Source organism: Callionymus lyra, chromosome 15 (assembly GCF_982586985.1).
Source record: "Callionymus lyra chromosome 15, fCalLyr1.hap1.1, whole genome shotgun sequence".
In the NCBI taxonomy this organism is placed as follows: domain Eukaryota; kingdom Metazoa; phylum Chordata; class Actinopteri; order Syngnathiformes; family Callionymidae; genus Callionymus; species Callionymus lyra.
The window spans coordinates 8,554,931-8,578,649 of record NC_141832.1 but is presented as its reverse complement, the minus strand read 5'-3'; the positions used below and the strand labels follow the sequence as shown (position 1 = coordinate 8,578,649).

General features: G+C 41.5%; 1 protein-coding gene across 1 annotated transcript; it reads right to left on the bottom strand.

The window, feature by feature from the left end:
* Positions 1-12,823: 12,823 nt before the first annotated feature.
* Positions 12,824-21,948, bottom strand: LOC148064778 (uncharacterized). The gene is made up of 2 exons (XM_087809226.1): positions 21,807-21,948; positions 12,824-16,293 (listed from the first exon to the last, which is right to left on the bottom strand). Exon 2 carries the CDS (start codon positions 15,882-15,884, stop codon positions 14,334-14,336), a length of 1,551 nt encoding a protein of 516 aa, XP_087665352.1. The 5' UTR covers positions 15,885-16,293; positions 21,807-21,948; the 3' UTR covers positions 12,824-14,333.
* Between the last annotated feature and the right edge of the window lie 1,771 nt (positions 21,949-23,719).

The window sequence follows — 23,719 nt, the reverse complement described above, 5'->3', positions numbered from 1 at the left end:
GCAGACCCTCCTGCGGGGGGTCAGCAGGGACACGTGACGCGGTGGTCCTGCTTTAATATGGTCATGGTTCTTCTGGGCGACTCATCATGAGATGAAGCTGGATATCGTTTCCTCTCGGGAGAGTTGGTTCTTAGAAAAAGGGGGCGGGGCCAGGAGTCTGACCTACATTGAGAGTTTTGACTTCTGCACACATGATGCGAGTGGAAAATGTTTCAGGTAGAAACTTGTTTTTCTCGTAGTTTAGTCGCTGACACGGACCAGCAACATTTGATCCTTCCACGGATATGTGTGGAATTTTATCTGTGTGTGTTTAGTTTTACACATAACATTCCAATGATGAACATAAATTCACAAAATTCAATTTTTCTTTATTCATAGCCTTTTAACATTAAATAAATAACTGTTCGTATCATAGTCCCACCAGACAATACTGACTTCTAAAGGCTACAAATTAAATAATATTAAATTTAGAACGTATGTTTTTTAATCATTGGGAATATAAAATCCACTCAAACTATTTATTTTTAAAACATAGATTTTTTCAAATAAAATCCCAAATAACTGCAATAAATCTACAAATTATATAACACAAATTCAACCTTTCAAAATATGTTTCAATATTTAAATAAAACAAACAGATTTCAATAAAGAAATATTCAAAGTTTCATCCTTCGATACATATTATGTAACCGTTTAATATTCTGATGGCACTGATATACTTAAATAGTTGAAATAAATTATATATATTTTTTTACAATTTTAATCAACATCTTTTTGCGACTTCGAATTACATTAATTTTCAAGCTAAATATTTTTGTTTGTTTACTTACTACTTACTACTAAGTATTCAACCTGTAAATTAACTACATTTTTATTCAAAGTATTGTTATTTTCAGATGAATTAAAATGAGCTTCTCTTACACTGTAAATGTTAAATATAACGGTCTAATGTTGCGATGCTGCTGATCCACTTCCACAGATGTGAGTTGTAGCAGAAATGTAACGCCTCGCTATGTGGAACGAACCTATTTTGAAAAGAGGTCAGTTCCTCGGCTTGACCTCCAGAGAGGGTCGTCGTGGGCCTCCTTCCTTCTCTGGACAGGTGCGACTGAAGACCTCTGAACTAGAAAGTAAGACAGATGGTCAGAGAAGTTGTTCCGCTGATCCAACAAAAGACGAATGACCGTCAATAATCTTTAACAATCGACCTCAGGATCGTCGCGGAGTCTCGTGGTCGCTGACCTGATGCAGACCAGAACGATTAGCTTCACGCTAACGCTAACCTTTTCAGGAGGACACGTGATCCTCGTCCCTCGTCCTCCCTGTGGGTCCAGCTCTTCCAATCGCAGAGGAACAGATCCATAAATCCATCGCTGGCTCGTCTTCTGGAAACCACATTACTGGAACACCGGAGAGGAATCCCTGAAAATGGACTCCTGCGTTCCAAGAAGTAGTCGATATTCACTTTGCTCTCGCTATTGAAGTTATTCTGAGAAGAAAAACATTGAAAATCGTTTTTTTTCCATCGCTTTGTAGTCTTGGGGTCAAAAGGTATCACGATGCAGGGGAAACATTACGATATATTTTGATATTGCGATACCGAAGCAAGTATATATGTGTAGTATTGTCAAGTACTTGACTCTGGTGTTGCAGAATTTACAGACCACATGACACTTGACGAAGTCGTAACTGCTTTCATTTGTTTTCAAACCAAAATATGTCCAAACATCAGCTTTAAAAGCTGCTGGCGTCACTGTATCCTCTCGTCCTCAGCCGTAACTGCTCTCATTTGTTTTCAAACCAAAATATGTCTAAACATCAGCTTTAAAAGCTGCTGGAGTCACTGTATCCTCTCGTCCTCAGTCATCACAGTATCCTCTCGTCCTCAGTCGTAACTGCTTTAATTTGTTTTCAAACCAAAATATGTCCAAACATCAGCTTTAAAAGCTGCTGGCGTCACTGTATCCTCTCGTCCTCAGCCGTAACTGCTCTCATTTGTTTTCAAACCAAAATATGTCTAAACATCAGCTTTAAAAGCCGCTGGAGTCACTGTATCCTCTCGTCCTCAGTCATCACAGTATCCTCTCGTCCTCAGTCGTAACTGCTTTCATTTGTTTTCAAACCAAAATATGTCCAAACATCAGCATTAAGAGCTAATGGACTCACTGTATCCTCTCGTCCTCAGTCATCACAGTATCCTCTCGTCCTCAGTCGTAACTGCTTTCATTTGTTTTCAAACCAAAATATGTCCAAACATCAGCTTTAAAAGCTGCTGGAGTCACTGTATCCTCTGGTCCTCAGCCGTAACTGCTCTCATTTGTTTTCAAACCAAAATATGTCTAAACATCAGCTTTAAAAGCTGCTGGAGTCACTGTATCCTCTCATCCTCAGTCATCACAGTATCCTGTCGTCCTCAGTCGTAACTGCTCTCATTTGTTTTCAAACCAAAATATGTCCAAACATCAGCTTTAAAAGCTGCTGGCGTCACTGTATCCTCTCGTCCTCAGCCGTAACTGCTCTCATTTGTTTTCAAACCAAAATATGTCCAAACATCAGCTTTAAAAGCTGCTTGAGTCATTGTATCCTCTCGTCCTCAGTCATCACAGTATCCTCTCGTCCTCAGTCGTAACTGCTTTAATTTGTTTTCAAACCAAAATATGTCCAAACATCAGCTTTAAAAGCAGCTGGAGTCACTGTATCCTCAGTCATCACAGTATCCTCTCGTCCTCAGTCGTGACTGCTTTCATTTGTTTTCAAACCAAAATATGTCCAAACATCAGCATTGAGAGCTGCTGGACTCACTGTATCCTCTCGTCCTCAGTCATCATAGTATCCTCTCGTCCTCAGTCGTGACTGCTTTCATTTGTTTTCAAACCAAAATATGTCCAAACATCAGCATTAAGAGCTGCTGGACTCACTGTATCCTCTCGTCCTCAGTCATCATCAGGATTTCATTGTTTGGAGGAAGATTAATTGCAACAAAAAAAGAAAAATATCCAAATAAAATTCCCTATATTGCTAAAATGACCTTCTGATATCACCAGACCGGCAGTTAATTGTAAATAAATATATATATATATATATATATATATATATATATATATATATATATATATATATATATATGTTTGTATCCTGTATCCATACTTATAACTAAATAAAACATGATATAAAGGCCAAAAAAATTGAATCAAATAAAAAAATGTTCTTTCTTTTGAAAAAAAAAATACAAATAAATCGAAACAGTGCTGTTGAATATTGATACAGAGCTGTGAAAATATATTTGTGTATCGATATTTTCTCAAGTCAAGTCGACTGATTCACTGTGAAAATCTCGCTTCCTGGAAGTTGCTCGTACGTTGTAAAAAATCGGCTGATGGTGCGATTATTAAAGTGAGAAACGAGCGAAGATATCAGACCATGTGTCAGCACTTTTTCCCAACGCCCGGTGACTCTTGTGTAGATTCAGCAGAGCTTCATCTTTACCGTGACTTTCTCACTCTTTGTGTCACTCTTGTGTGCGATCTGTGGTTGTGAGTCTCCTACACAAGGTCACTGTGCCACCTGTTGTTTAAATTTTAGGTTCAACACACACTTCTTACAACAGCTGAGTATTTCTTCCTGCTATGGACAAAAACATGTAAACGTTCACTGGCGCAGGAACCTCTCGTAAAGCTGCTCTCGCCTCATCCGTCTGTCGACCTGATGTAAGCGATGAAATCATTAAAAAGTCAGTAACACACTCGTAATTTAAAAGAAAACAAACTCAGCAGCTGTGTGTTACTCAACGAGCAGCAGGAGGTTCGCAGTTGTGTAACGCTTCTTTTACGGCCCTCGACACTCGTGTTTATGTTTCTCCGCATCACAGTCCGAGGGTCTCACATTCCATCGGCTACTTCAGCCTGGTGGGTTCCTCTGTGTTCCTAAGCCAGAGTGCATGTCACATGATCCACTTCACAAGTTTAAAAAATGGACAAACTCATAAGAGTGAGTGTTGTGTAGAATCATCTGGACTCTAGAAGGTTTTGAAGGTCCTTAATTCTCTTGTTTCTTTTCAGTTTGCATTTGCTTTACCTTAGCATTAGCATTCTATATGGTTATGTGTTTGCATTTTAGCATTAGCTTTACGTTAGCAAGCTGTAGAGGTTTTTGTTTTTTAGCATTTTAGCATTAGCTTAGCAATAGCAGGCTGAAGAGTGTTTTTTTTTTACTTTGAGTATTAGCTTAGCATTAGCATGGTGTAGAGGTTTTGTTTTTGCCTTATAGTATAAGCTTGGTGTTAGCATGGTGTAGAGGTTTTTCTTCTGCATTTAGGCTTAGCATTAGCATGCTGTAAAGGTTTTGTTTCTGCATTTAAGCTGTAGAATGTTTTTGGGTTTAAGCATTAGCGTAAGATTAGTATTCAAAAGAGGTTTGGATTTTGTATTTTATCATTAGCTTAAAAAAAAAAACAGGCTGTGGATGTTTTATTGTTTCGCTTTAGTATTAGCTCAACATAAGCACAGTATAGAGTTGTTTTTTTTTGCCTTTTAGCATTAGTATAGCAATAGCAGGCTGTGGAGGTTTTATTTTTATGTCATAGTATTAGCTTAAAATTAGCATGCCGTATAGATTTTTTTGCATCGTAGCATTAGCTTAGCGTTATCATGCTGTAGAGCAGTGGTTCTTAACCTGGACAACAGGGATTCACATGTATACGGAATGTGATGGGAGTGAGCGTACTATCTGCATGATTTGCAACGCTAAGTTGAGCAACTCTAGTCTCCCACCAGCAAAACTAAAGAAATACTTTGGACGGGGAATACAGAAACATATCATTTACATATCTTTGTCTTGAATTAAAAAAAAAAATCATATTTTATTGTTCACTAAAGAAGGGTTCGGTGAATGCGCATATGAAACTGGTGGGCTTCGGTACCTCCAACAAGGTTAAGAACCACTGCTGTAGAGGTTTTGTTTTTGCATTTTAGCATTTGCTTAGCAATAGCAGGCTACGGAGGTTTTATTTTTATGTCATAGTATTAGCTTAACATTAGTATGCCGCATAGGTTTTTTTTTTGGATTGTAGCATAAGCTTAGTGTTATCATGCTGTAGAGGTTTTGTTTTTGATTTTTAGCATAAGCTTAGCAATAGCATGCTACGGAGGTTATATTTTTATGTTTTAGTATTAGCTTATCATTGGCATGCTGTACATGTTTTTGTTTCTTTGCATTGTAGCATTAGCTTAGCGTTACCATGCTGTACAGGTTTTGTTTTTGCATTTTAGCATTAGCTCAGCAATAGCAGGCTATGGAGGTTTTATTTTTACGTTTAGGTATTAGCTTAATACTAGCATGCTGTACAGGTTTTGATTTTTGCATCGTAGCATTATCTTAGCCTTACCATGCTTTACAGGTTTTGTTTTTTCATTTTAGCATTAGCATAGCAATAGCAGGCTAATCAGGTTTTATTTTTACGTTTAGATATTAGCTTAACATTAGCATGCTGTACAGGTTTTGTTTTTTGCATTGTAGCATTAGCTTAGCGGTATCATGCTGTACAGATTTTGTTTTCGTGTTTTAGCATTAACTTGAAATTAGCACGCTGCACAGTAACCCTGTCCGTTTGAGGTATTTGTACCTTCCACCCAGAAAGAAAATCATTCATAGAATTCTGTTCTGTTGATTATTACTGTTTGAAGGTGTTTTGTTTGGAAAAAAAGATGCTAAATTGTCTGAAGTAACATTAGCCTGTGACTTTTGACACGTCAAAACACTCTTTTCAGCCAAGTTTACTCAAAATAAACCTGCAAACTAGTGAAAATGAGTGAAACACAAACTTTAAATGATTTGTTTTTTATAGTTTTTATCTGAAGGTCGGTCCATTAATAAAATGTCCGCTATAAACCGTGGCAAAATAAAATTGGGGACCCCTGTTGCCAAGATTCTGTTTTTTCCTGGGACACGAGTGTCAAAAAGTCTGTTGTGTTAACGACACTTGACACACAGAAATCCGACTTCCTGCCCCGGTCGTGAAGCAGGAGGCGCGTCAATCATCTGACACTCGGTCCAGCAGCAGATCATTCGAACCTGTTCACTCAGTGACGCCCAACAGTCGAGCAGGTATTCAGACAAAAGTAGTCGTCAGAGGAGGTCGAGCGATGACGGCCGAGGCCCGGGGGGGAGACAGAAGGGGGAGGTTAGGGAGGGAAAAACAAAGAGTCAACTGTGTCAGACACAAGCTTCCTTCCTGTTGGACCGCGAGGTCATCAACATCAGAGCCCCCCTACACACACACACACACACACACACACAAGTGTGATGTAAGAAGTGGGGGGGTCGTCTGTGTTCATTGTGTTACTGTTACATGCGTTGACAGACACTTCTTGTTTGTGTTGTTGTTTGTAAATTCATGAGTAACTTCAGTCATGACTCTGCGATTTATTCACTTTTATTTCTATGACCCGGTGGATTATTTTACATGTGGGTCAGCGAGTCCCCCCCCCCCAGAGGTTTGCCTAATCCAGAGGTGAGGAGTTTGTGGAGCTGCTGAAGACCCAGATCTAAACTGGGCCGGGCCACTCCCTGCCCCACTTCCATTCATTCCGAGCCGCCTCAGACCAGTTTGAAAAGTGGCTCAGCAACCACGAGTCGCTCCTCACGTGTCAGGCCTTCGTCTTATCACAACTCACTTATGAACCCTCAGCGCCAGGAACCTTCCTCCGACCTCTCCACCTGGACTGAGAGGTGGGGGGGGGGACACCCTGGAAAGCTCTGTGCCGAGCATGAACGATTCAGACAGAAGCACAATCTCAGCACCTGTAGTGCGTCATGTAGCGAAGAGCGAACACGCTCCAGGTGATCCAGGTAACACGAGAGGTTCTGCTCTGTTTGCTCGAGAAAAACACGTCGTGACGTCCGTCCACCTCCCTCTCCACCTCCCTCTCCACCTCCCTCTCCACCTCCCTCTCCACCTCCCTCTCCACCTCCCTCTCCACCTCCCTCTCCACCTCCCTCTCCACCTCCTCCCCTCGAGGTTCCCGCTCACACTGACCTACTTTCCTGACCTGTTTTGTGAGCTCAAGTGCAGCAACAGTTCAAGTCTCAGAGGAAGAAGGTGGAAGCAGAAGAACTTGTAGGAGGAAGTGTCATGTGGGTTACGATCCTGATCACTGTTACCAGTGATCTGATGTTATTACCGGGCGTTCACACCGTCGAGTCGTTATCTTCGTGACCTTGTTTTTAACATGTTTACGGGATTTTTCTTTTCTAAAATGATTGTATGAGCGGAACAACAGCATGCCGTAGAGATTCTGTTTTTGCATTTTAGCATTTAAATTAAAATAAGGTTGATGTGGGTCTTCAGCACAGACGGAATTGTATAAAACCTGTAAAGGTTTGTTATATTATTCTTCAATAACTGATATATATTAGTTTAGTATTTGAAAGATGGACAAGTTTTTGCATTTTAACATTAGGTTAATGTTAGCATGTTACTGCATTTTTTTTTTTTTTAGTTTTAGCATTAGCTTGATGTTTGCATGCTGTAGAGGTTTTGTTTTTGTGTTTTAACATTAGGTTAATGTTAGCATGTTACTGCTTTTTTTTAGTTTTAGCATTAGCTTGATGTTAGCATGCTGTAGAGGTTTGTTTTTGTGTTTTAACATTAGGTTAATGTTAGCATGTTACTGCTTTTTTTTTTTTTAGTTTTAGCATTAGCTTGATGTTAGCATGCTGTAGAGGTTTGTTTTTGTGTTTTAACATTAGGTTAATGTTAGCATGTTACTGCTTTTTTTTTAGTTTTAGTTTTAGCATTGGCTTGATGTTAGCATGCTGTAGAGGTTTTATTTTTGTGTTTTAACATTAGGTTAATGTTAGCATGTTACTGCTTTTTTTTTTAGTTTTAGCATTAGCTTGATGTTAGCATGCTGTAGAGGTTTGTTTTTGTGTTTTAACATTAGGTTAATGTTAGCATGTTACTGCTTTTTTAGTTTTAGCATTAGCTTGATGTTAGCATGCTGTAGAGGTTTTGTTTTTGTGTTTTAACATTAGGTTAATGTTAGCATGCTATAGTGGTTTATGGCATTAGCTTAACATTAGCATACTGTAGAGGTTTTGTTTTTGCGTTTTAACATTAGGTTAACGTTAGCATGCTACAGGGTTTTGTTTTGTTTTCGTTTTAGCATTAGCTTGATGTTAGCATGCTGTAGAGGTTTTGATTTTGCGTTTTAACATTAGGTTAATGTTAGCATGCTATAGTGGTTTATGGCATTAGCTTAACATTAGCATGCTGTAGATGTTTTGTCTTTGCGTTTTTAACATTAGGTAAAGGTTAGCATGCTTTAGCGGTTTTGTTTTTGCGTTTTAGCATTAGCTTAATGTTAGGCTGTAGAGGTTTTGTTTTTGCGTTTTAACATTAGGTTAATGTTAGCATGCTATAGTGGTTTATGGCATTAGCTTAACATTAGCATGCTGTGGATGTTTTGTCTTTGCGTTTTTAACATTAGGTAAAGGTTAGCATGCTTTAGCGGTTTTGTTTTTGTGTTTTAGCATTAGCTTAATGTTAGCACTCTAGCCGTTTTTAGCATTTGATTAACATTAGTATGCTATAGAGGTTTTATTTCTTAATCTTAGCACTAGCTGAACATTAGCATGCTGTAGATGTTTTGTAGCGGTTTTGTTTTTTGCATTTTAGCATTGGCTTAATGTTAGCATACTGTAGAGGTTTTCTTTTCGCCTTTTAACATTAGGTTAATGTCAGCATGCTATAGTGGTTTTGTTTTTGCGTTTTAGCATTGACTTAATGTTAGCATGCTATAGCAGTTTTGTTTGTGCATTCTGGCATTAGCGTGTTCACTAATGTGTCCCTGAGATGAAGTAGTTTAACTTTGCGTTGTTCTCTGGTTCTGTGAGTTTGTGAACTAGTTTCCACCGCGTGTTATCAATTAATGTTACGAGGAAAGAAGGAATTCAAGTTTACATGTGAAGCTTGTTTTCTACTTTTGAAAACTGTGGTTTCTTCCCACAGCGTCACTGAAGTGTAGCAGAAAAGATGAAACAAACTGAACAAACTTTACAAGGTGGAAGATAAAAATGGTAAAATTGTTTTCATCTTCGACATCTGTTGCTAACGATAGTGAGTCCAAGATGTTCTAGTGTTTGCATGTTTCTGGGTCAGTGAGCGCACCAGTCGTGTCGGTGGAACAAACAAAAGATTATTCATTCAGTAAATATTCTACCGATAATTACTAATGGTGCCAACCAAACTGAACTTTCTACACACTGCCCTATTTAGTGTCGGCGGAACTGTCGCTATCATGTTTCAATTCAAGGTCAATGACACCATTTTTTAAAGGAATCGACGCTTGAGTCCTTTGGCTGGGCGGCAAAGCATGGTGGTAGAGGCTCGGGTCAACTTTACTAACAAGGATGTTTTTTTTTTGTATTGTAGCATAAGCTTAGTGTTATCATGCTGTAGAGGTTTTGTTTTTGATTTTTAGCATAAGCTTAGCAATAGCATGCTACGGAGGTTAGAATTTATGTTTTAGTATTAGCTTAACATTGGCATGCTGTACATGTTTTTGTTTTTTTGCATTGTAGCATTAGCTTAGCGTTACCATGCTGTACAGGTTTTGTTTTTGCATTTTAGCATTAGCTCAGCAATAGCAGGCTATGGAGGTTTTATTTTTACGTTTAGGTATTAGCTTAATATTAGCATGCTGTACAGGTTTTGATTTTTGCATTGTAGCATTAGCTTAGCTTTACCATGCTTTACAGGTTTTGTTTTTGCATTTTAGCATTAGCATAGCAATAGCAGGCTATGGAGGTTTTATTTTTACGTTTAGATATTAGCTTAACATTTGCATGCTGTACAGGTTTTGTTTTTTGCATTGTAGCATTAGCTTAGCGGTATCATGCTGTACAGATTTTGTTTTCGTTTTTAGACATGTAACCTCCTGTGCAATGTTGAGTTTGCAAGTTTAAAGTAAATGTTGTTCAATATATACGGTTAATTTAAACGAGTAAAACACTTTCACAACTTTGCAGGTTTTATTTAATTCAAGGGTTTTTTCAGAAACTAACCCCAACATTAAATCAATGTGAAATAATATTTAAGTTACACTTATAATGTTGAGCAGTACAAACCTTAAAAAAAAGGAGAAAAGAGAAGGTTTATGTATTTAAAGGGCTGTCGATTACTTTGCATTCCCACGTCTGACCTCCTCCGTCGAGCTGAGCTCATAGCTGTTGATAATTCATCTGGAATCAATCTGGAAAATTGATGCTGGAATGTTAGGAATCGTGTTGTGAGTCAGTCAGCTTGATGTATTTTTGAATCAAACCGCTCAACAGATGGCCCGGGGGCCAAATGGAGAATGCCAGCTCATTTAAAGTGGCCCGCAGAAGCTTTTATAAACATATGACATGTCTCTTGTTCAACACTGCAGGAAACTGACCAGAAACTGTTTCCTTCAACTGAGAAAAATCTCTAAACTTAGGAAAATGTTGTCACGACATGATCTGGAGCTTGTAATCCATGCGTTTGTTTCTTCTCGTCTGGACTATTGTAACAGTTTGTTTTCATGTCTTAACAAGAAGGATCTGTCTCGCCTGCAGTTGATTCAGAACTCTGAGAGAATTCTGACCTGCTCTAGTAGAAGAACTCACATTTCTCTGATCCTTAAAACTCTTCACTGGCTTCCAGTTTCTTTCAGGATCAACTTTAAAATTCTGGTTCTTACTTTCAGAACTATTCATGGTCAGACCATCCATCAGTAGATTCTGATCCAGCCTTACACCCCAGCTCGGGCTCTGAGGTCCGTGGATCAGAATCTACTGATGGTTCCACGCACACAGTTCAGGACCAGAGGAGAGAAATCCTTCCAGGCTGTTGCTCCTAAGCTTTGGAACGATCTTCTCTCTCTTTGCTCTTGATGATCTACTAACTCCTTCAAGAAACATCTTAAGACGTTTCTATTTGTTCAGGCTTTTCCTTGATTTTCTGGAACTCCTGTTGTGTTATCAGTATTATCTTGATCTTTAAAGTATACACTTTATTGAATATTGTTTTGATTGTTTAAGCGCTTTGTGACCCTGGTCTGGAAAAGCGCTATATAAATAAAAGTTACTTACTTACTTACTTACTTATATTGGAATTAATTTCCAATAAAAACTTGATCACGTCTGACCTACAGACTCCAATCCGTCACCTCATAATCCTTGATAAATAATCTGGAAAAAATGTTCGGGAAAAGTGTTTGTGTTTGTGAGTCTTGATGTATTTTTGAAACAAAAGCTTCAAAGATCCTAATCTCTGTTAAGACTCACATTCCTGAGGCGTGAACGTTGGACTGAAATGTGTCACCGTTGCTGCTGCTGCTGCTGTGGATCAATAGAAGGAATCTCTGGTGCTGGCAGTTGGCAGGACAGTTGTGTTGTCGGCGGCAGTTATTGTCGAGGCTCAGACAGTCGCGGCAGCTTTTGTCCCGCACATAAAACCGCTGACTCACCCTGTGAAGTGGTGGTCGCTCCGGTCGATTTCGACCCTCCTGTTGACGTGTTTGCGTGGTCACGACTTAACTTAACTTGTCCTGGATTCTCCCCGCAGGGATGAGTGTGTGTCTGTGTGTAGAAGTGGGTCAGTGTGTCAACGTTGTTATATTAGCAGATTAGGTTTGAGTGACTCACGTGTCCGACTCTCACTAACATCATTAGTGTGTCGTGATCAACCCTGAAGTGAATGTTGTTCTGGACTTACTTACTTACTTATTATTATTATTCTTCTTCCTCTTCTTCTTCTTCTTCTTCCTCCTCTTCTCTGGCTGAACCAGAAGAATCAAACCTCTCATGGAGTCACTGACAGTCTTTCTTCGCCACCGATTCATCAGTTTTTCTGATAAATTGTTCCTTAGAAAAGTTTTTATTCCATTTAATAATGTGATTTGTAGGTGAAGTGTATCGGTGGCATCAGGATATTGAATGGATGAATTTAATAAGGTGAAGGGTTGAAATATTGAAAGGTTTATTTTGTTTATTTTCAATACTTAAATGAGAAAAAAAAAAGTTTTACACATAAAGTTGGTCTTTCTTATTCCAATAATTAAAAAAACAAGTGTTCTGAATTTAATATTTTTTCATTTGTAGCCTTTTAAATTCAATATCATTTATTTTATAAATTGAATTTAAAAGGCTTTGAATACATTTTATTTTTGAATAATTAGAATTTGGAATATCAAACTCTGAGTGAAAAAGGAAAAGATTAATTTATTTTAAAAAACATACAAATTTTAAATAAATAAATACAGAATCTATTGAATTAAAAAATAATAAATAATCAAAAGGTTTAATTAGACTTTGTAGGTTTAAAGAGTTTCTCACAATGAAGTTATTGTGATGAAAGTGAATTTCGTGTTAATTTTAAATGTTAAATTCAACTATTCAATGTTTTATCACTGATATACTTCCATACATTGTTGTCTCTGTGATATGTTACCTCACAAAAAAAATCATCATCTTAAGTCCAGAATTCAAACTAATTCAATATCATGCTCAGTTGTACTTTTTATTTAACATTCATTTTTTTAATCGGCTGTTTTATTTTATTTTTGCTTATATTCATCAGCCACACCCTTGAAACTAACTTAACTGGTCCATGTTTTAAAAGGTTCTCTGCCTTAAAGCTCAATCATACTCTCTTGTCCTTCTTTAATTTAATTCTTCATTAACTTTAGATTTAAAAGACACAGCGTCGACTGTTTTAAGTTGATCAGAAAGTCCTTTAATTGCTTTTTTTCGACGTATATTTCTTGGCTTCTCGTGTGTGTGTTTAACGATGAAAAGAAACACATTTTCATGATATGTCAACAATCTCTTTTTATTTTCTTTTTCAACCTTGAAATGGTTCCATCCACGAACATTAGTGTCCTTACATACATATTCATGTCGAAAATGAAGCGATGGCGATGAGCGACGAACACGCACCACCATCCTCGCCGCCATTTTTTTTTTTTCTTTCAATCTTTTCATAGAAACCATCAGTAAAACCACAAACATTACTGAGTAATACACACGGGAGCAAAATACATGTCATCACGGTTGAGTGAGTGGGGGGGCGGGGGGTTACAGACGGAACAACACCACGGTGAAAATATAAAAATAATAAAATAAACGTACAGTGTTGCTCACAGGGCATTTACATTTATACACCAACAAAAGCCAAACTAGTACATAGACAATTGGATACGAGCGGGCGATTAAAGGAAATTGAAGGTGGTAAGAATTAAATGGTCCACAAATCCGCCTCCTAAAAACCCTTTGGGTATCCAAATAGTTCTGTACACATTCTATGTTCCTGTGTTTCTTTCTACAGTGACGTGGAAATAAATACACCAGTGACGACAAGTGCGCTTGATAAATCTAAAGGGCTTGAAGCCTGCAGCAGGTGGTTTCCACCAAAAAATGTTTAAAGGCTGGTTTAAGGTTGTTTTTTTTTGACGGAGACCCGGGCCTCAAATATACAAGTCCGTTCAGTGCGAGGGCCGCGAGGACCACTTAACAATCGAGGAGTTTATGAATTTGAGTCGGGTCTTGTAGCGACAATGTGGCTTTTTTCTCACTGGTTCTCGATCGTTGAATTTTGTATCCAAATGTAGTCGAAAATATATATTTATATTACGTACATATATGCATAAGTCACAGTACTGTACAAAATCAAGTGCTTTTTAAAAAATAAAGGTGATGCAAAACTGTTTTGAGAATTAAGGAAACGAGGGAGGGGGAGGTAGGGTCCTGAAAGAGGTCTGGAACTGGATGTCGGTGCTTCTTTGGTCGAGGGGTCGTGACCCCTGTTTGCATTTGATTGGAATTAAGGCTATACACGCTTGTCTACAGTCAGATATGTACCAGAGGGTCTAGTACTGGTAAAACTCGAGCAGTTTTTGTGTTTCTACATTCTTGTTGCGATCTAATGTGCTTTTGTTGATGTCGTTTTTATGAGAACAATATATAAAAAAAAAAAAAAGCCGGTCGTTCCATCCTTTCCTCTCATCACGTTAACAAAAGTGCTTCTGTAAGTACGGAGAGGACGTAAGAAAAATGAGTCTGTACAATATATACAACTATGATACATTCCTACAAGCCTTTTTTTTTGGTGACATTTTTTAGGGAGTAGAAAAAAGCCCCAACTTCTTGTCCCATGAGTGGTTTTAGAAAGTCGGGCGAAGGCATGACGGCAGGTCGGTTACACAAGAGGCATTGTCTTTTTTAAAAAAAAGAAAAAAAAGCACGAGAGGTGCTGACAAAGTGTCACTTTAATCTTGTAACTTGTTTTCGCGTCCACCTGTTTCCTCCTTGTCTCACCGCGTCAGCTCCCCGGCTGCCCCGTGTCTCGGGGTCTCGTGTCTGAGGTTCTGCTGGGGCGGCAGCGATAGGTAGGGGTGCTGGGGGAAGGGCGGCGGCGTGGCCGACGGCGGGCAGGATGGGGATTCTTGGCCGGAGCAATGGCCGCCGCTGCTGCTCATCGCCCGGTGTTTGAGTCTGAGTTTGTGGGGCAACGCCGTGCCCTTGACTTCGCCTTGCTGGTCCCGAGCCTGGCCCTGAGAGCAGACCTGGTGGAGCATGTGGCTGCTCGCGTCCGAGGAGGTGGACGACGGCGACTCGTCTTCGTCCGTCGACGCCTCTTTGTCCGAGCTCCGGGGCTCCCCGTCGCTGGACATGGTCTCTTTGCCGGACGACCTGGACTGGCTCCTGTAGTAGGCGTCGCTCTGCGGGCCGCCCTCGTAAGTCAGGACGGGAGGCTCTTCGTCTTGTGCGCCGTGGTAGGAGGGAAGGCGCTGCTGGAGATGTTGGTACAGGTGCGAGTGGTTGGCTCGGAAAAGCTCTTGGGCTGACTCCTGCTCCTTTCTCCGCTGGGTTTGGCAGGATCTGTACGCCACTCCGTCCCCCTCCTCGTCTTCTGACAGGTCTTTCGCTTGAGCGTCCAACGACCCTCTGCCGATGTGCTTCTGGGAACCATGCAGATCGACTTCCTGGGACCTCGCCAGGTTGTCCAGAGTGGCACTGCTACTGGACCCGTAGAGGATGACGCTCCTCTGGGCGGCTGGTGGGTGAGCGGCCGGCGGGACAGTCTCCGGGTGTTGTTGGCGAAGGTGCTGCTGTTGCTGGCTGAGATAGGCGGCCTCGAGCTCCTGAGAGTGCTGCTGCAGCTGGTGATGCGTGGACACGGACGCCAGGCTGCGGTGGATGTTGAACATGATCTGGGTGGTGGTTCCGTTGGTGATGTCCATCTCCAGCCGGTCTCCTTCTTCCTTGATCTCGAAGGGGACGGGCTCGGGGCTGTCCCTGGACGAGCCGTCGGACATGTCCGACAGAGAGCCTCGCGGGGAATACTTGGCCATCTGCCGGCCCGACTGCTCCGTCTCCGAGGAGTCCGAGTTCATCATGACCTGAGAACTCGTGGAGTAACCGCTGGAGTAGTACTGAGAGGAGGAGGACGAGGAGGAGCCTCCGTTCACCACGTTGCCTCCGCCGATCTGCTGGCTCTTCTCGATGTACGAGGCCGTGGTGATGAGGCCGAAGCGCAGCTTCAGCTGCAGCAGCTCGGTTTTGAGTCTGACGTTCTCGTCGTTCAAGGCCATGACGCGGTTCTCCAGGACCATGTCGTTGAGACGCCGCTTCTCCCGCGAGCGCTTGGCCGCCTCGTTGTTCTTCCGCCGCTTCTCCCAGTAGGAGGCGTCCTTCTTCTCGTCGGAGATGAACTCGCGCTTCTTCCTGCAGGACATGTTCTGTTTGGGCTTGACGAGACGACCTATGCGACCGGGGGTCCCCGGGATGGACTCCTCATAGCTACTGAAGGTCTCCAGGCAGTCGAGGTTGTTCCCTGAGTTGGACAGTGTCAGACCTTCCATTCTGGTCGACTGGCAGCCAGTTTTAAATGTTTTCTGGGGATGTGTTTTGGGTCAGAGGTTTGTTGACGTGTCGTTCTTTGTATCTTGAGCTCAGCTACGGACTTATGTGTCCAGCTTAGCCAGAAAGATCAAGAACAGCTGAAGTTCGGTGACGGACACCCTCATTTATCCACGTGAGGTTTCACCACGAAGAATCCTGGACCAGGGTCGTTTTTCCCTCTTTCTGGTGAGCTGTTCCAAGGCTCAGCACAACAACGACACGTGGAGCTAAGCTGGCGCTGAAGTGTGTCCCAGATCTCTGTTCAAACAGCCGGGATGTAGGTCGACCCGTCTACCTCGCGCCGTCAGTCTCTCGGGGAGGTTTGGCTCTCGCTCGCTCTCATCCGTCTCTCCTCGAACAGATGAAACGCTGCGCAGATAAAAAAAGACGGGAAAAGACACGTTAATCCATGTGGACCACTGGTGTTGCATTACTCATTCTTACTGAGGCTTAAAATACTTTTTAGGTCGTCCCCCCCCCCCCCGGTCTCTCCGTTTTGAGTGATCAAAGCTCGTGTCCCAGCAACAGTCGCTCGCTCTCTAGTGTTTGACTGAACCAGTCGTCCCCCCCGGCAACCGGCGAGTTGGTCCTAGACGTTCCCCGTCTGACCTCTATTCCCCGGCTATTGATCTTGCTCTGTCTGGAGCCTCTGACCTTTAACCCCTAGCCAGACATGCTGATGTTGACTTTTTCGTGACGTAAACGCCGGTCGCCGGGTTCGTCGCCCTTTGAATCCGACCCGACCTCACGTTCAGCAACGGGAACCAGAAACACAAAAGAGCTGAAACAAGCGCATGTTGCAATCCCACCTGAAACCTGATCCCAGGGACTGTTTTGGTTTTTCCCTGTCGGGTATTGTGGGGCCAGACAGTGAGTCAGTGGCTCTGACTGTCTTTTAGAAATCATAAGGACCAATCTACTTTTTTTTTTTTAACTTTATTTAAACACCCCTGAACTGCAACCCCCGCCCACCTCGTGTTCATCCGCAAAGGAATGTGGTTCAGAATTCTGCGCCAAAACAACCCGATGCCAAATCAATGATGCAGAGTTGAGCAGATAAGGCAAAACAAAGGCAGTGCAGGTCAAAGATAAAGAGGCTGAGATTAGGCCAAGAGATTTGGGGAGAGGGCGGTACAGCGGGGGGGGGGCACAGGAGGTGGAGCGTCGGTAAATATAGGTCAAGGGCCTCCTGGAAAGTCTGCAACATGAGGCAGGAACATCCTTGTCGTTCCACATGGTTACAAATGTCACTTAAAAATGAACTGATAACAAGGATTCTATAATAACTCAACGCTAGGTCATCCTCTTATGGCATAAATGACATGTGGGTCAACTGAACCTATGATACATCTTCACCACAGCTTCACAACAACAACATCTCTGTGGCTTTTTAATGATTCAATAGTTATAATTTGTCATAATTAAGTGACCGCTCCTTTTATTCAAACTGTTAGAAATTCCAGCGTCGTTACGAGGCCCAGTCAAGACGTCAGGAAACCTGTTTGTTTTCTTTCGCTCTCAAGCGACATCACACTCCTTTTAACAGGAAACGGAATGTGGGTCACTAGGTCACATTTTTAATATCGACACAAGACACTTCCTGATAAAATTAAATTGGGTCACTTGGTGGTGCAAGTAAACAAGTGTTTGTTTGTCTCAAAAAAGGGAAGTGGTGCTCAGTGAAGTATCAGCTGAACACTACTTTAAATAAATAAGTATGTTCTGAGCTACTTCTTCTGGACCTCTGCAGGAACAGGAACCTTCCTCAGGTGTCATCGTGTCACGGCCCTTGAGTTTAATTGAATCGCCCCTGGATTCAACCGCATAAGTTGCGACGTTCAAACAAACCCTAAAACTGCTAAAAATGGTGTAACATCTGTTGCCTCACATCTGCTGTAAGAGTTACTCAACATCTGCACTCCTGGGTCACACCACAACCAGATCCCCATCTGGACCCATAATCTCATTATCTAGCCCCCCCCTCCCTCACATTACGCAACAACCATCCTCTATACGTATAGATTCCAACCAAAATTCTGAGCCGAAATCAGACGACATCTTGATGACCCAGTTCTGGACGGAAACTTTTTTTTTTCGTGAGTCACAGTCTTGATTTTTTTCCCACCTGACCGTGTAGTTCAACGTCAAACTCCCGACATGTGCCTGAGCCGAGGAATCAGTCCAGAGACTTTTTTTTTTTTCCCTTCGGCGTGTCCTACTGACCCAGAAACCGACCGCTCCTCCGTCAACACTGCAGGGCTCGATTCAAATTTAGGTCAGTGGCGAAAAAAAAAGTGATCGGGATAACAAACCGGAAAAATAAACATTGGGGCGTGTGCCGTTTAAATATAGCGGACAAAGAATCAATGTGAGAAGAGGGGGTGCGGGGGGGGGACTGGAACTGTTGTTGTTGCATCAATAGAAGGAATGTGTCACCGTGGCAACGGGAAAGTGGGAAAAACAGACAAGAGTAGCCAATCGTATCCCTTTTCTACTCAACTAGTATCTTGACATGGTTAAGAGATAAATATGAAAACAGAAGGACAGGGATTGACGTCAGCACCTCATATCTCTCTCCTCGCGAGGATGAGACGACGAACTCCAGGATCGAATCCAAAAAGATCTTTGTTTTCTCATGAACGTTTCTCTCTCGAAACAATCCTGCTCTGAGTCACAAGGCCTACTTCTTCTGCACCCTGACCTACTTTACTCTCCGATTCATCATATTTCCCGCACGTGTTCTCCGTGGCACTTGTGGAATGACGGTTAAAAAAATCCCTTTCGATCGGAACGGGGGCCCTCGGGGGCCACGATGGTCTAAATGTGGAAACAGTGGATTGAGTTCAAAACCCTGCACGTGTTGCACGGAGAATTTTTTTTTTAATAGGGAATAAGGAGCAGCCCTGAGAACAGGACGACAAATGATGAAACTCCTGAGCCCAAATACAGCCCAGATCCTGGGAAGAATGTGAAGCTTGGCACGTGGTGGAAGGTTTTTTTTTTAGGGGGAAGGTTGTGGCATGGGTGGGGTTTTCACAAAAAAGGCAAGAGTGTGTGTCAAGAACATGGGCGGCCCCGCCAGCAAGGTGGAGTCCTGTTTAAGTTCCAAGAAACCATATCGACCTCTTGAGAAGGAAGGAAAAAAAAAAAAAGGCTGAGAGGAGTCGGTCCATGTGTTCCATCAGTCACATGCGCTCCCCTGCCCTACTAAACGCTGTAATTGTACAGCCGGCTGCAACGAAAAAAAAAAAACCCGCAGCACAATAACAAAGAATGACCCTCGTTTATTATCGTCAACACAGCGCGGCGGAGAAAGTGGATTCGACAACAAAAATAGTCAGGATCTTCTTTTGTCCTGGGTTTGTTCAGGTGGGGTGGGTGGGTGGGGGGGGGGGTTCATTCCAGCGGCGGGTCGTGCAGACCCCCAAACACACACACACACAGACCCCTCCCACAGGACTGATGTGACCTACATTTGCAGCTGGCATAGAGACCCAGTGTGTGCGCCAACCAATTGGCTGCCAGCGCCATGCTGCAGAGCTGCTGCTGCATATAGACCCTGGATTGCATAATCTGCTGTTCTTTTATCCGTTTTAATTATTTCATTTTCTCATTATGCAACACTCTATAACCTCTTATGTGAACGGTTAGTCATGAGTAGTATGTGGTCATATATATATATATATATATATATATATATATATATATATTTGTGTGCACTGATATTATTGACAATTTAAATACAATTTATAGATTATTTTTATTCTATATTTTTGGTAAATAAAAAAAATCTACGTCTTAAAGTGGCAAATATATATTTGACACAACAAAGATATTCTTAAGTATATATTTTTTATTAAGAGTAAGTTTTAGATTAATAACGTGTTTTTTGGTTTTTGCTATATGAAATATTACAACATTTATGCTAGTTTTATTATTTCCTCTCATCGGATTAAAAGTTTAGCAACTAGCAATTGCTAGTTAGCAAACCCTAGTGATGTAAGACTTTTACTTGTTTTGTTTTAGTTTTAATTGCTAAATGCTAATGCGGCTAATCAAATTGAAAATGCTAGCATTACTATATAACATGAGTTGCGCCTCATGCTGTGTGTTAGGTTTGTGCTAACGTGACTAATGCTAAATCTAGTGCTATATTATAAACCACAATAAATCACACGAATATCTAAAAAGTCAATGGTGTAACTTGAATTTACCTGGTCCAGGTGAGTTGATAAAAAAAAGTTAACGACCACCGCTTGTTAGCTAACGGTTGTACCTAAGATACATTAGTCGCTATTTTGCTTTAGCAAGTACGCCAGTTCTCGTTTAGTGAAATTAGTTTCGAGAAATGAAGTCATAATGTAGCCGCGAAGCTAGCCGTTAGCTTGTAGCATTGTTAGCTAATGTGGATTTAATTTATAGTTGAATTATGAAGAAATATGTTTTGTTATTATTACTTTGCTTGTTTGAGTTGTTGTAGCTTAACAATGCTAACATGACACAAATGTATTAATAATTAAATATACAGTCTTCAGGTCAAAAAAATACATGATCTGTAATAATATTGTAATAATACTGCATTAATGTGTACTAAGCCAAAGAAAGGATTTCCTCCCCGAAGTCAAACGAATACAAATATGACACAAAAACTCAAGTATGTTTCTGGGTCTCAGCAGCTTCAAGTTCAATTCCAGGACAACAGAACCACCATCGCCCCCCAACACACACACACACACACACACACACACACACACACACACACACACACACTACCCATGTCTCTCCCCTCGCGCCTCCTTTGTTGCTCCGTGTGACACATCGCGAGCCGTCCCGGCTACCCCGGGCAACACGCGCCTTCCCATCGCTATCAACCCCTCGCTTCACCTGCCGAGACACTGACCTAGTTCTGGTCCAGATGTTCGATCACCACCGGGTGGATGTTCTGAGGGTCAGAAGGACGTGTGTCCAGAGGAGCTCCGCGCGGGGACGTGTTCGCTGATCCGGGGTCGGTTGAAGAGTAACCTTTACAAAGAGCTGCTGCTACACGTGACGCGCAGAAGTGTGTCCGCGATCTGCTGCGTGGGACTTTTCCAGCTGGATCTGTAGCCTACTAACCCACAGACAACACTGCTCTCTGGCGCCCGCTCACGACCGCGGCGAGAACTGCAGCTCAGCCGCAAAACCAGCCCCAGTAATAACAATTATTATTACTTAAGAATTATAGGTTATATTATAACTGTCTAGTCAAGTTATTGATTCAATTATTCTCATTATTTGTTGTGTTATAGAAATCAATGAATCATAATAATACTATGTTTTAGTGTTTAAAGTACTTAGATTTTAAATAAAAAGTAATTTAAAGCTTTGAATAATTTACTATTTAGGAAAAAGTTGATTCATAATGTAAAATATTTAAAAAATAATAGAAATAGAGGTGAATTTAAGGTGTTATGTTTATGATGTTCGTTAAGTGTTAAAATAATAGTAAGTAAGTATGTCATTTTTATTTATGTAGTGCTTTTCCAGACCAGGGTCACATAGTAGTAGTAATAATAATAGTTTAATAATGTTGAATTAATATTAACACACTGTAGTAAAATTAATTATTATTTGCAAAATAAAATGACAAATCGACAAGTCCGGAGGAAACTGGAGTACCAGGAGGAAACCCTTTCAGTCGAAGCCAAAACCTTTCGACCCACATGTGAGAATCCAACTCGCGACATTCATCTCAGTTCAACGACTCTCTTCACCAACTGCCAGAGTGCCCTTGAGCAAGACGGCGAACCTCGCCAGGATGTTACAAGTCGCCCCCCCACTGTAGCTCGACAACACAACAACAACACAACAACAACATGGTGGTCACAGTGATGGTGTCTCACCTGTGCAGGTGTGATGTCCTCCAAAGAGCATCGGTGTGGTTTACCTCAGGTGACAACAGTGAGCAGAGTGACGACGGCGTTGCTTGTTTTCAGAGAAGCTACTCCTCATTTGCTCCGAGTCCTCCCTCACTCTAGACCTCCCTCCCTTTCTCTCTCTCTCTCTCTCTCTCTCTCCCTCCCTCCTCTCTCTCTCTCCCCTCCTCTTTCGCAGACTCCCTAAATGTATGTTAGTAGGTCAGCTGTTGCATAACAGGAGCTCTGGTGCCGTGTCACGTTTTTCTGTTTCCCCCTCCCTTCTCCTGCGTTGACGGAGGGGGGGTCAAGAGGAAGTGAGAGCAGGAACAGGAAGTGGAAATCCTTTAAAAAAAAAGGTGTGACCCTGGAGGCTGCAGGTGTCCCGTAATAGTCCAGAAGTTGAGTCTGAATCTCTATAAATGTTCCGGGAGGGAGTGATAGACGAGAAGGCTCTTCTGAAGATAGACTCACACGGCTACACAAACACTGACACAACATGATTGTCTGAGGGTCGCGGGGGCAGCATTTAGAACCAAGAGGTCCAGACTCTACTATCCCTCTTTCTTATTGGCTCTTCTGCATAGTTATTTTATTGTTTACAGTTCAATGAAGTTTGTTTAGAAAGTGAAAGCAGTTACAACTGAGGACGAGAGGATACAGTGACTCCAGCAGCTTTTAAAGCTGATGTTTGGACATATTTTAGTTTGAAAACAAGTGAAAGCAGTTACGACTGAGGACGAGAGGATACAGTGACTCCAGCAGCTTTTAAAACTGATGTTTAGACATAATTTAGTTTGAAAACAAGTGAAAGCAGTTATGACTGAGGACGAGAGGATACAGTGACTCCAGCAGTTGTTGAAGCTGATGTTTGGACATATTTTAGTTTGAAAACAAATGAAAGCACTTACGACTGAGGACGAGAGGATACAGTGACTCCAGCAGCTTTTAAAACTGATGTTTAGACATAATTTAGTTTGAAAACAAGTGAAAGCAGTTATGACTGAGGACGAGAGGATACAGTGACTCCAGCAGTTGTTGAAGCTGATGTTTGGACATATTTTAGTTTGAAAACAAATGAAAGCACTTACGACTGAGGACGAGAGGATACAGTGGACTCTGGAGCAGCTTTTAAAGCTGATGTTTGGACATATTTTGGTTTGAAAACAAATGAAAGCAGTTACGACTTCGTCAAGAGTCATGTGGTCTGTAAATACTACAACACCAGAGTCAAGTACTCGACAATAATACACATATATCCTCGTTACTACAGTATTACGATATATCGTTGACCCCTGTATTGTGATACGCATCAACAGATTCCTGAAAATACATGTATTTGTTTACGATAAACAAGATACCGCGGAGCAGAGAAGGAGCAGTTTGTGTTTATCTGGCTGTTATCTCGGCGTTGAACCGACGCGTCTGGAAACTCGCCATCAGGCTGAGATCCAGTGTTTGGTGTCAACGTGACGTCGCACGTGTCCGAGATAAACTGCTTTTATGTCCCTCTGACCGTCAGGAGCTTTTATTTAGTTGTTGTTTCGTCGTGTGTGTTTTTATTGTTTTATTGTTGCTATAATGACGCGTTTGTCAGTCAGTGATGGAGGTGACACACTTATGTCATGTTGTGTGCTACTTTTACACACAAATGTATACCTACATCGATACACACACGCATACACATATTTACACACACAGAATACAAACGCATTAACACAAATGCACACAGACACAATCAAACGCACATATAGACACGCTAAAATCATACAAACACACGCCGTAAACACATATAGACACATACAAATATATAAACGCACACATGCATTTTCACAAATACAGACACACACAAACCTAGAAACTTACACACACACACACACACACACAAACACATACACATT

Excerpts from the sequence above, each read along its gene's own strand:
- LOC148064778 (XM_087809226.1), bottom strand. The coding sequence starts at position 15,884 with ATGGAAGGTCTGACACTGTCCAACTCAGGGAACAACCTCGACTGCCTG.